The sequence below is a fragment of the Danio rerio genome, chromosome 23 (genome assembly GCF_049306965.1).
Source record: "Danio rerio strain Tuebingen ecotype United States chromosome 23, GRCz12tu, whole genome shotgun sequence".
NCBI classification, from domain to species: Eukaryota; Metazoa; Chordata; class Actinopteri; order Cypriniformes; family Danionidae; genus Danio; species Danio rerio.
Genome location: NC_133198.1, coordinates 38,375,192 through 38,388,616, shown reverse-complemented (window position 1 = coordinate 38,388,616; position 13,425 = coordinate 38,375,192). Strand labels below are relative to the sequence as shown.

Genomic DNA, 13,425 nt, shown 5'->3' with positions numbered 1-13,425 from the left:
CATTTCAGATGGCACAGATTATGTATATATATTCAATTTTGTCCCTCTGTGTCCTTGTAATCGCATGTAGCTACAGCGGCTGTTTGGCAGAAAGCCGTGACAGTTCACCTCAAATACAGCTTCAGCCTCCCCAAGAGAGACGGAGCCCGTTTTAAAAGGCAGATGAGCTTTCTGTCCATTGACACCCGCACTGTAGTTCTTCGAGTGCTCCCTAGACGTTCTCTCTATCAAGACCCAATTAAATCTGTTGCATGTGCAACTTCCCTCCCGGACTTGAGGGTCTCCCTAGAGATCGGCTATTCTGAAGAGAACGGCGCCAATAAATAGCTAAACACCAGAGACCTTCGCTCGCCATTAATATGTATGAGCCAATTGCCGTTCTCCTCTAACACGAGTGTGTGTCCTCTCTGTGGAATTGATTTCTTGTCCTAGTATTTTTGCCTTTGTTGTGTCCTGAACTCCTGAGATGTTAACAGAGGCCGCCGATTAAAAGGCATTGTTGGATGTGATCGTGATAGTATTGAAGACTCTGGAGTCAGGGGCGCGTGTACTTTGTTTGCTTTGTTTGCGAGTGCTATTTGTTTTTGCTAGCTTTAGGAATATTCTATTCCCATTTGTCCTCAAGTAATCAAAGTGTTTTATATCAGGACATTGCGACCATGCAGTTGTGCGCTAACAAGCTGGATAAGAAGGATTTCTTTGGGAAGTCTGATCCCTTTCTGGTGTTTTACCGCAGCAATGAAGACGGCACGTGAGTATGAGGGTTATACGTCTTCTTTTTGCTGGCTGTTATAAATAGAAATTGTCTTAACCATGTGTCCTAACCAGGCATGATGCTACAGGCAGGTTTTTTTCAGGTAACCCAAATAATTCAATTTTATTTAAAGGGTTAGTTCTCCCAAAAATAAAAATTCTGTCATGATTACTGTACTTACTCTCATTTTGTTTTAAACACTTGACACTTTAGTTCATTTATCTAACACTAAATAAGATTTTTTTAAAACCAAACAACTAGCCAAGTGTGTTGTCGACTAGAGTTGGCTTATGTCCACCAAAAAGCTGCCCGTGAACACACCAAATGGAAGAAAGCTGACTAAAACTAGAGCGGTGGCAAGTTTAAACCATAACTGCCATTACTCACATGCAAAGTATAAACAAAGCAGCATTTTGTATAATTTTCACATTAATTGTCACTTACCATGGATGGGTTTTATTCAGTCATGAATTTTTCTAAGGCTTAGTCCCTTATTTATCATGAGTCGCCACAGCGGAATGAACCGCCAACTTACCCAACATATATTTTACACAGCGGATGCCCATTACTGGGAAACATCCATACACACTTGTATTCACACTCAAACTACTGCCAATTTAGTTTATTCAATTCACCTAGAGTGCAAGACTGTGGGGGAAACCGGAGCATCCGGAGTAAACCCACGCCAACATCCAACACCAGTTCTACCTGTTGAATTGGGCCAACTTGATCTGACGTTAACCTGACAAGAGGTGATGTGTAAAACACACCAAACCATCTAGCCAGACTGACACTGCCTGACAGACCGACAATGGCCTACAGCTGACCGTCCTTAGATCAGAGACGCCCAAACTAGGTCTTTGATTTGGCCCACCATCCCATCTGAGAAGAGAGGGAGATTAATGGGGAGGTGGTTGAGGCGGATCTTTGATAATTTAAATCTATATTTTGTAGTTATTTTTAATATTAGAAAATTACTTATGGACACAATTATTTAATACAGGTAGGTATGTTAACCTTCGGCCCATAGCCCTCAATCAACTTTTTGGCCCTTTACATAAAGATAAGATATAAAGTTTGTGCACCCCTGTCTTAGATAAATAAACAGCAATGGTCCTGGGCCGTATCAAAACAGGCCATATGCCTTTAATGGTTCAATCAGTATAGGGCACGCTTATACTTAAGCACACTTACACTTACAATGTCAGTATAAGGCACGCTTATGCACATCACTTTCAATAATGTTGCACACTACAATGACACTGATAAGAAGAAACTACACTGTAAAAGAAATCTGTGATTTTACTGTTTATTTCCGGCAGCTGGTGTGCCGGAAAAAAGTAAAATAACAGACATTAAATTACTGAAATTTACCGTAAAATAACAGACATTAAATTACTGAAATTTACCGTAAAATAACAGACATTAAATTACTAAAATTTACAGTAAAATAACAGACATTAAATTACTGAAATTTACAGTAAAATAACAGACATTAAATTACTGAAATTTACAGCAAAATAACAGACATTAAATTACTGATATTTATAGTAAAATAACAAATATTAAATTACTGAAATTTGCCATAAAATAACAAATATTAAATTACTGAAATTTGCCATAAAATAACAGCAATTAAATTACAGAAATTTGCTGTAAAATCAGAAGTTAAATTACAGGAATTTACTGTAAAATAACAGCAATGAAATTACAGAAATTTACCGTAAAATAACAGCCATTAATTTACTGAAATTTGCCCTAAAAAACAGATATTAATTTACAGAAATTTACCGTAAAATAACAGCCATTAATTTACTGAAATTTGCCCTAAAAAACAGACATTAAATTACAGAAATTTACCGTAAAATAACAGACATTACATTACAGTAATTTACTGTAAAATAACAACCACAAATTTACCCTAAAAACAGCAAATACATTACAGAAATGTACCATAAAATAACAGCAATTAAATTACAGAAATTTATCGTAAAATAACAGACATTACATTACAGTAATTTACTGTAAAAAACCAATCATTAAATCACCAAAATTTACCTTAAAAACAGCAAATAAATTATAGGAATTTGCTGTAAAATAACAGACATTAAATTACAGAAGTTTACCGTAAAATAACAGATTTTGTTTTTACAGTGTAGAATGAATGTGATCTTTACGACAACCCCCATCTTTCCTTTGTAGAACTAGGAAGTGTATCTAAATTGTACAACAAAATGTGATGTATTTTTGATTAGAAAAATTTAACACAGCACCCTCTAGTGTATTTTTCATCTGAAACGTCCAACAAAACATAACTGAAGCTATGTATTTGAAACAGGAAATTCTGTCAGTTTACTCATCCTTTGCTCTTTTCAAACCTGTTTGGAGAAAGCTAGAATCCTGTAACCATCGACTTCCAATGTATTTGTTTTTTCCTTTTATGGAAGTCAACTTTCTTCAAAATGTTGTGTTTAATAGAAAAAGGAAACTCATAATGGTTTATAACCACTTGAGAGTGAGCAGATAGTGAGTACATCTTTATTTTTGGGGATCACTTTAAGTCTTGGGTATCTGAATCTTTAATGCAGCTACAGAAACTCCTCAGGTTTCATTTAAAGATGTTTTTTTCTAAGAATAGTGCAAGTCCTATGGGTTTGCAACAGGTTGAGACATGGTACAGTAATTGTTTTCTTTTTATTGATTGTTCACTGTTCTTGTTTGCAGCAAGAAAATCTTAGCCAGTCACATTTGTTGAGGTTTATTATAAATCTTATTTATTTGCTGAAAAGTCCAGTTCAAAACTGTGCTGATTGACTTGTTTGCATGGTTTTATTCAGGGTAAAACATGGAATGAATTATATATTTGTGCCTGGTTAAGGTGTGGTGTTAACTATTTAACCCAAAATGAAAATTCTGTTATCATTTACCCTCTCTCCAAACCTGTGCGAGTTTCTTCTTTGCAACACAAAAAGAAGATACTTGGGAAAATGTTGCAAACCAAACAGCTGATGATTACCACTGACATTCACAGTAGGAAAAAATTACAATCAATGGTCACCATCAATGATTTGTCACCAGAAATTTTCCTTCCTCTATATTGTCTTTTATGTTTGAAACAAATGGAGGGTGAGTAAATGATGACAGGCATATTCGTTTTGGGATGAACTATCTCTTTAAAATGTCCAAGCCGAACATGAAATCCCATAAAGCATACAGTACAATTACCCCTGAGTGTAGCTCGACTGACCGAGAGAGGGTGTTATGGTAGTGTTTGAAACCCAAGAGCCTCTTCATGCCCACCATGAGCTGCTCTTGATGTAACCACTTTTATTGATATTGTGCTGTAACGGGTCGGTGTTCACTCTTTCAAGCATATTCCTTCAAAGAAAAGCATGCAGGTGTCAAAACAAGCCCTTAAGTGAGATTTCCTTTTTGATTTGCCTCTTTTGTAGGTTCACTATCTGTCACAAAACAGAGGTGATAAAGAATACTTTGAACCCTGCGTGGCAGCCCTTCACCATCCCGGTGCGAGCGCTCTGTAATGGAGACTATGACAGGTGAGGATCTTATAAACCTTGCTACATCTCTCCCTTAAAACTGCTAATACTAATTTTAGTATATATTAATTAAGGTATACTAATTACTAACTGGATTTACCTTACTACATGATGCTGGTCTCTCTATGTATATATATATATAAGTGCTGGAAAATTAATCAGGATTAATCGCATCCAAAATAAGTTTGTTTTGACATACAGTAATATACAGCACAGTATGTGTGTGCTGTGCATATTATGTATACAAAAAACATATATATGCATGCAAATATTTGAGAAATTGTTTATTTATATTTAGATATATAAAATATAAATATATATGTAAATGCTACAAATGATATTTATAAATCTATGTAGCAATTTTTATATAGTTTTATTTCTATTCGTGTGTATCACTTATATATATATATATATTTAAACCGAGCATCAGAATGGGGAAGAGAGGTGATTTAAGAGAGTTTGAACATGGCATGGTTGTTGGTGCCAGGCGGGCTGGTCTGAGTATTGCAGAAACTGCTGATCTACTGGGATTTTCACACACAACCATCTCTAGAGTTCTTCTGTGAGGTAGCTTCAACAGTAAAGTAATAAATAACATCAGTTCTTCACTTCTGGACTTTAGTGCAACAGTGAATATAAAATAATATGTAATGTAATGTGTATTTATATAGCACATTTATTGTGTATGGCCATACACCCTAAGCGCTTCACATTCATGAGGAGGGTTTCCCCACACCACCACCACTGTGCAGCATCCACCTGGATGATGCGACGGCAGCCACAGGACAACGGCGCCAGTGCGCTCACCACACACCAGCTGTTGGTGGAGTGAAGAGACAGTGATACAGTCAATTCGGTGGATGGGGATGATTGGGAGGCCATGATCGCAAGGGCAGATTGAGGGACTTTGGCCAGGACACCGGGGTTACACATCTACTCTTACGAGAAGTGCCATGGGATTTTTTTAATGACCACAGAGAGTCAGGACCTCGGTTTAACGTTTCATCCGAAAGACGGCGCCCACTGACAGTATAGTGTCCCCTTTACTTTTACCCGGGCATTAGGACTCACACAGACCACAGGTTGAGCGCCCCCTGCTGGCCACTCTAACAGCACTTCCAACAGCAACCTAGTTTTCCCATGTGGTCTCCCATCCAGGTACTGACCAGGCTCAGCCCTGCTTAGCATCAGTGAGTGACCGGTCTTGAGCTGGAGGGTGATATGGCTGTGGTACAATATACAATATAAAAAGACAAACAGCCCCTCAACTTAAAATACCCAGCAGGCAATCCCAACTTTACATGTCTCACAGTTTGCTGTGGCGATGTTGTGTAGGCATCAACTTTATAATACCTCTAGACCGCAGACATACTGACGCTTTCCGCTTCAAGCTACCTTCATGTTCTACTTTGCCGACATTTAACCAATAGCATAACTGCAACAATGATGTCACGTGGCACACATTGCTGTTTCTGTGTGAAGTCAAGAAAGGCCTCTAACTCTGTGCCACCACATAACTATAGATGTGTTAAAAAATGATGAAAATAAATATATATACGGTATATATTCGAGTCCTGATCGGGAGGTAACGTCCAATTCTGATTGGGCCGATCCGATCATCGGATCTAGACATCCTTAATATTTACTAGTTGTTCATTCAACTCAAGTGGTTTCAAACCTTTACGTGTTTCTTTGTTTTGCTGACCACAAAAGAAGATTGTGAAGAACGCTGAAAACGATTGACTTCCATTGTATATAATATAATCAAATCAAAGTTTGCAATTTGCCAATGCATTAGTAAGATCCAATTTCATGCTTGTTAACATTATTTAATGCAACATTAGTGAACTAACTCAAACTAATAATGAACAACTGGATTTTTAATAACTTACATGCGCTAATACTGTAATAAATGTATTGTTCATGTTAGTAAATACATTAATTAACATTAACTAATGAAACTTTATTGCAAATTGTGACTGAAATTCAATTTGGTAAAGATGCAGAGTTGATCCATGCATTAGATTCTTGTGTGCATTTTCTGACAGCCAGTGCATTTGTTTTATTATCTCCAAACATTTGGGATATTTTGAAAGGACGTGATTTTTTCTTGCACCGTTAAATCCCCTCAGTCTTGTGCTCTGGTGTCTAAGGTGTTTAAAGCAGCTGTGTGACTGTGGCAGTCCCAATAATCCCAGCAGTCAGCCGGAGCCAGGACGTGGGCTTTATTTTGGGCCGGCTCTGTGGACTCACCAGGCTGCCCGACATACTCTGACCTTTTGAGAAAATTCAGGCTGTCTGCTCTTAATTTTAGATATTGACTTGCTGTGCGCTTTGATTTGTTTGTAATCTCTCCAGAACGGTGAAGGTTGATGTTTACGACTGGGACAGAGACGGAAGGTACGTTTTATTTTTCATGGCTTGTCTTCGTTTCCCTTGTTGGTAATAAATATCGTGTTTACGAATGCATCAATTATCCAGAGTAACAACAAGAAGTCCAAGTCAAATTTCCATTAGCCAAAATCATTTCTTGTCAGCGTGCTCGTGCAGCGGTCATTAAATGCTCCTCGGTCAAATAAATGCTTTCATTTTTCTTCAGTCATGATTTCATCGGGGAGTTTACCACCAGCTACAGAGAGCTTTCTCGCGGACAGAGCCAGTTCAATGTTTATGAGGTAAAACACACTTTTTTTACACATTATTGTTTTGTTTTTTTTTGCACTTACTTTGACTTTTCTAAATGGAAAGGAAAAGGGTAAAAAAAAAACGAGGCTTGCAACTAATAGGTATTAAAAATGATTTTTTATTGAGATATTTTTTCTATAGAAAAAACATAGACATAGACAGAAACATAGATTTTATTTATTTTAATTTAAGTCTTTGATTTTTTTTATTTATTTTCTTTTTCATATAATTTAATTTAGTTTAGTTTTGTTTAATTTATAGTTCATTTTATTTGATTAAAAAATATGATGCTTCAGAAAGTGTTAAAGTACAACTAAATACCTGGCCTTATGTATCAACGCTGCGTACGCACAAAACCTTTGCGTACGCCAGATTTCATGCTCACGTTTGGATTTACCAATGATGAAATGGACGTGAGAATGTGCGTTGGTCCATGCCAACTTCATGTCTGGTGTATGTGCATTTCTTGTGTGTGTTTGTTTTATTTCCATTGGCGACTCCTAGAAGCAATTATATTAAATTGAACACTACAAAGTGTCTTTGAGCCGTGCAATGGCAGCTGTATATGACGGGATCATCCGCATGTCTAGCAGGTATATAAGGTTTCCATACCATACAGTTGACCAGCCAACATTAAAGCGGAATTTGCAGCGATCGCCAGTTTTCCCAATGTAATCTGAGCGATCGACTGCACGCAAATTGCAATAAAGGTGCCATCTATTTGCATATGGGAATCTGAAACATTTCCATTCAATAGATGTGCAAATAATATGTGATGCAAGATTCCTACTTGTCTTCCTTGCGATGAAGAGTAGGCAAAATCTGATAGGTAGTGAGGGAAAAAAAAGAATGAGTGCATCAGACTCTGGATTCGAACCGAGTTCATGATCGAACGTGGCAAAACATGTTGCCATGCGCTTTACGAGCTACACCACTCATGCTGCTGATAGTTGCTCTCGTTATGTTGTTTCTGTCAGTCAAATGGTGATGGTTGGGAATCACTCAACTAGCTCATTTCAACGAGGTGTGCTATTTGCACTTAGCCTTAATAGACACTACAAAATTTTACACCTTTACATTTCTATTTTCTATTTTATTCTATTTTAAATTTCCATTTCTATTTTCATTCACTCACAGTGCGATGTTCAGACCTCACTGCGTTAACCGCGTTAGCTAAACTCTCCCACTCTATTTTTTTTCTTTTGCTATTAATTCTGGAGGACAAACTTGCAAATAACAGTTTTTCTCCGGTCTATCTATGAAAGGAGCACCTCCAATTCACATTCTGTTCAAAATTTCTCTTCTTGCTTGCTTTTGCCATTACTTTTTCTTTTGGTTTTGCCAAAGTAGAGTCTTTACTGTATTTTTTAGGGGGAGTAGGCAGGGAGGGGTTTTGCGCTCGCGCACGTGCGCTCAGTTTTATGTTAAGTCAGATGTACAAAGAGAATATACGTGTTTCATACATCTGAATTTTTTACTGCGTACGCACATTTACAGCTTTTTTCCGTACGCAATGTTTTAGTATGAATTCAACACAAGTCTTCGTACATGATGCCCCAGGTCTGTCTACCTGTCTGTCTGGCTGGATAAAATTCTATTTTATATAATATTTTATATAATATACTATATATACTAATATACTATCTATTTTATATAATATACAGTATTAAAATATTGTTATTAGTTTAACATTTTCTGAAGCATGAAATAAATAAAATAAAATCGACACGGTGGCATAGTGTTCTCCACGTGATCGCTTGGGTTTCCTCCGGGTGCTCCGGTTTCTGTCTGTTTGAGATAGACAGATTTTATATTATTTTATACATTCAATTTCTTTTCGGCTTAGTCACTTAATTAATCTGGGGTCGCCACAGCGTAATGAACCGCCGACTTGAACCGATCCAGCATATGTTTTACGCAGCGGATGCCCTTCCAGTTGCAACCCCTCACTGGGAAACATCAATACACACTCATTCACACACATACACTACAGACAATTTAGCTTACCCAATTCACCTTTACCACATGTCTTTGGACTTGTGGGGGAAAGCGGAGCACCCGGATGAAACCCACGCCAGCATGGGGAGAACATGCAAACTCCACACAGAAAAGCCAACTGACCCAGCTGAGGCTCGAACCAGCGACCTTCTTGCTGTGAGGCGAACGTGCAACCCACTTCCCCATCGTGCGTAGTGTATTTATTTATTTATTATTCATTTATTTCATTTTATTTTATTATTTTTATTTAGTTTTTAATTAATTAATTAAATATTTTTTATTTCATTTCATTTTGTTTTATTTATTTATTTATTAATTTATTTATTTACTTATTTTATTTTATTTTGTTTATAATGTATACCATGATGATGGTTCAGAAAAGTGAAAGCGCAGCTAAATATCTACTTTTAGTCATAACATATTTACTACAGTATTCTGAATATTAAGCAAACAGATAAATATAAACATTAAAACACAACTAGCGGATTTTTCAATGTTAAATACAGCAGAGAAGTTGAAAGCAGCCCAACAGGCGTATGCAGGCATGCAATGTGTTGATAACCAGCTGCTTCTTCCACGCTAGGATCAATTGAACAGTTTATCTAAGATCTCTATTATTCAGAAAACGTTCCTCTGATGCCTCCAAAAATAAGTGATTGGACGACAACGTGGGCTGCATTCATCAAGTGCCAAAAACATTTCATAAAAATAAGAAAAACATATGCGGATGCTTGAGCGGTATGTCACATTCCTTTCAGCCATGCTTGACGGCTTTCTTTATGTTTCTCTCAGGTCCTGAATCCTAAGAAGAAAGGCAGGAAAAAGAAATATGTCAACTCCGGCACGGTACGTGTGAATGAATTACCTGTCAAGCGCTCTCTTCTCCTGATTTATTTTCATAATGACTTCCATTATCTCCCCTCCTCTTCGTCTCTTTTTTTCCCCTCCACTCTCTCTAGGTAACACTTTTGTCCTTCAAAGTGGAATCGGAGTACACCTTTGTGGACTTCATTCGGGGCGGGTGAGTGGCCCTTTAAAAGTCCCTGGATAAATTAGGCTGGAGAACGATGCAGATTTACAGCTTAGAGAGCAGCTGCGTGTGAAGCTTTTGTGGAATTACGGAGAGTTGATCTGATTGCCGTGCATTTCAAGACAACAGCTATGAAGCAGAGTGGATCTTATTGTCATTGAGCGTTCAGGACAGTTCACTTACCATTCATTTTCTCCAGGCTTTTACCGTGTGCATGCGTGCGTGTGTGTTGAATACTGATACTTCCTGGGGTGAAAGTGTTAATCAAATCTACTCTTGGATTTTTATTTCGCATTCGCTCTGGTTATTCTAGGCCAAAGCAAGTGATTGTTCAATAGTTTTGTAGATCAGGTTTATTATATTTTAGTACCATAACTATATATTCATCTATTCATTTTCCTTTGGCTTAGTTCCTTATTTATTAGTGGTTGCCTCAGCAGAATATACAGTTGAAGTCAGAATTAGCCCCCCTCAAATATTAAGCCCCCTGTTTTTTTTCTGTTTAACGGAGAGAAGATGTTTTTTAACACATTTCTAAACATAATAGTTTTAATAACTCATTTCTAATAACTGATTTATTTCATCTTTGCCTTGATGATAGTAAATAATATTTGACTAGATATTTTTCAAGACACTTCTATATAGCTTAAGTGACATTTAAAGGCTTACCTAGATTAATTAGGTTAACTAGGCAGGTTAAGTTATTGTATAACAGTGATTTGTTCTGTAGACTATTGAAAAATAAATAGCTTAGTTTTTTTTGTTGAAGTTTTATACTTCAGTTTTTTGTAGTTTGTACACTGTGCAATACTGTTTGCCTTAAATTATTAAGCTGAATCACATGAACCACATTGAACTTGTATTATGTAAAAATGACTTAAAACAACTTGCGTAACTTAAAAAACTTAAGTTAGATTATGAATAAATTTTAATAAGTTACTAAAACTAACTAAAAACATATGTTGTCATGGCTAATTGATCTTTTTTTTTTTTTTACTGTATAGCATTTATTGCATTGACACTTCCTCGCTATTATATTGGAGCCCACTAAATGATTTTGTTTTATAAATTATTTTTGTTAAATATTTATGAGATATTAATAAATACAAAAAGATTAATTGATACAGATTCACAGATAGAAATTGCACATTAAAATAAAATTGATATAAAAATGATGTAAAATTAACCAACACCACTAATAATAATCAAAGTAATAATAATATTAATATTAACTAGAACCTAAAGTTCGTTGACGAACTTTGATGTTGGCTTGAGAAAGCCAACGTGACTGTGCCGGGGACTCAAAGGCAGTTGGCAGGAAGCACAGCGGTTGAGAAGTGGTTGCTAGGCGGTTGCTAAGATGTTGCTAAGGCATTCCTAGGTAGTTGCTAGGGTAGGGTAGTTGCTGAGTGGTTTCTAGGCTGTTGCTAGGGTCCACTGGACTGTTAATCGGAAGGCCTCATTTACATTTTTGATCAAATCGAGAGAGAGAGAGAGAGAGAGAACTGATTTGTTCAGGTTGTTAAATGCAGATCACTATAGTATAGTTAGTATTTATAGTATATATTATAATCTGAACAAAATTACATTATAATAAATATCATATAAAGAAAAATATTAAATTAAAATACTAATGAAACAATAGCACATACATTTAGTTAATTTGTCTTTTATTTAATCAGTCTTATCAGTTTTGCAGTTAATATAGAGTACAGTCAATTTACAGTAATTTGCAGCGTTATATATATATATAGTTATAGTTATATAGTTATATACAGTTTACAGGAAGAAAATTGCATTAAATACAATATTAGGTCGTCTTCATCACGTGGTTAATTCTGAACAATGACGTTGTTTCACCCCACTGGCCACTAACACAATGTTATAATCGTAATATTTAGTTGTCATCACCTGGGTGATTTTATTTTTTTTGGGTACAGCATAGACCAAAAGCTTGGCTTTCATTGTCATTATCACAAGTGAGGAGAAGGCTTTTTTGCGGTACAGAATATTCTGTTTTGAAAGAAATATCTGAAGTAAACTTATGTTTTTGCCAACATAAAAGAGGGATAAAAAATAATCCTTATAACCCTAACCATAAATGTGTGTGTGTGTATGTATGTATATATATATATATACACACACATACACACACATACATATATATATATATATATATATACACTGTTGAAGTCAGAATTATTAACCCCCAGTTGATTTTTTTTCCCTTTTTTAAATATTTCCCAAATGGTGTTTAACAGAGCAAGGAAATTTTCACTGTATGTCTGATAATATTTTTTCTTCTTGAGAAAGTCTTATTTGTTTTATTTCGGCTAGAATAAAAGCAGTTATTAATTATTTAAAAACCATTTTTGGGACACAATTATTATCCCCTTTAAGATATTTTTTTTTTTGATAATCTACAGAACAAACCATCGTTATAAAATAACTTGCCTACCCTAACCTGCCTAGTTACCCTTATTAACCTAGTTAAGCCTTTAAATGTGACTTTAAGCTGTATAGAAGTGTCTTGAAAAATATCAAGTCAAACATTATTTAATGTCATCATGGCAAAGATAAAATAAATCAGTAATTAGAAATAGGTTTTTAAAACTATTATGCTTAGAAATGTGCTGAAACAATCTTCCCTCCATTAAACAGAAATTGGGGAAAAAATAAACAGGGGAGCTAATAATTCTGACATCAACTGTATGAATATATATATATATATATATATATATATATATATATATATATATATATATATATATATATATATATATATATATATATATATACAGGGCTCGAAATTAACTTTTTTACTTGGTAGCACCGGTGCTCCCAACTTCAAATATTCAGGGGCACCAAAATAAATTTAGGAGCACCAGAAAAAATGAATGAGCACCGCTGCAAATTGCTTTTTAAGGGATTTATTGTATTTTAAAACAACATCAATAGGACTGACAAAAACCAGAAACAACTATCTAACTAATGCTGCGAAGACATTGATATTTGTGTGCAATAATTCTAAAATGAATGTCTAATAATTAGGCCATAGAATATTAGTGATGATGAAAATGACAATAATAGTAACAATGAATTCCATTTCTCATTATGATACTGCCTTGAATGTGCATGAATGTAGGTTATCTGCTATAAAATGTCTGTTACTTTATGAAAAATAATTGTATAGTTTGCATCAAACAAAAATGAAGCATTGCAGTAAGAAATATTGATTTTGTACTGCTGTTTTTATATGCATGTCAATTTAATAAATAATTTTTCTGCTACAAAACAAACAAAAGATTATAATAAATAATTCAATTCAATGATGAAAGCTGCAAAGCAGTCATCAGTAAATAAATAAAAAAATAATATACACCTCAAAAAAGAATAGACAA

At 35.3% G+C, this 13,425-nt stretch overlaps 1 protein-coding gene across 7 annotated transcripts in view; it reads left to right on the top strand.

Annotated features, from left to right (window-relative positions):
- Positions 1 to 13,425, top strand: part of cpne9 (copine family member IX) — a 111,698-nt gene that overhangs the window by 78,117 nt on the left and 20,156 nt on the right. For all 7 annotated transcript variants that reach the window (XR_012398644.1, XR_012398647.1, XR_012398646.1 and 4 more), the window contains 6 exons: positions 648 to 751; positions 4,207 to 4,311; positions 6,670 to 6,711; positions 6,911 to 6,986; positions 9,787 to 9,840; positions 9,954 to 10,015. Coding sequence is in view for 3 of the 7 variants with exons in the window: in XM_068216931.2 (XP_068073032.1) it covers positions 648 to 751; positions 4,207 to 4,311; positions 6,670 to 6,711; positions 6,911 to 6,986; positions 9,787 to 9,840; positions 9,954 to 10,015 (443 nt within the window). In the remaining 4 variants the exon portion in view is untranslated. The remainder of the gene's footprint in view (positions 1 to 647; positions 752 to 4,206; positions 4,312 to 6,669; positions 6,712 to 6,910; positions 6,987 to 9,786; positions 9,841 to 9,953; positions 10,016 to 13,425) is intronic.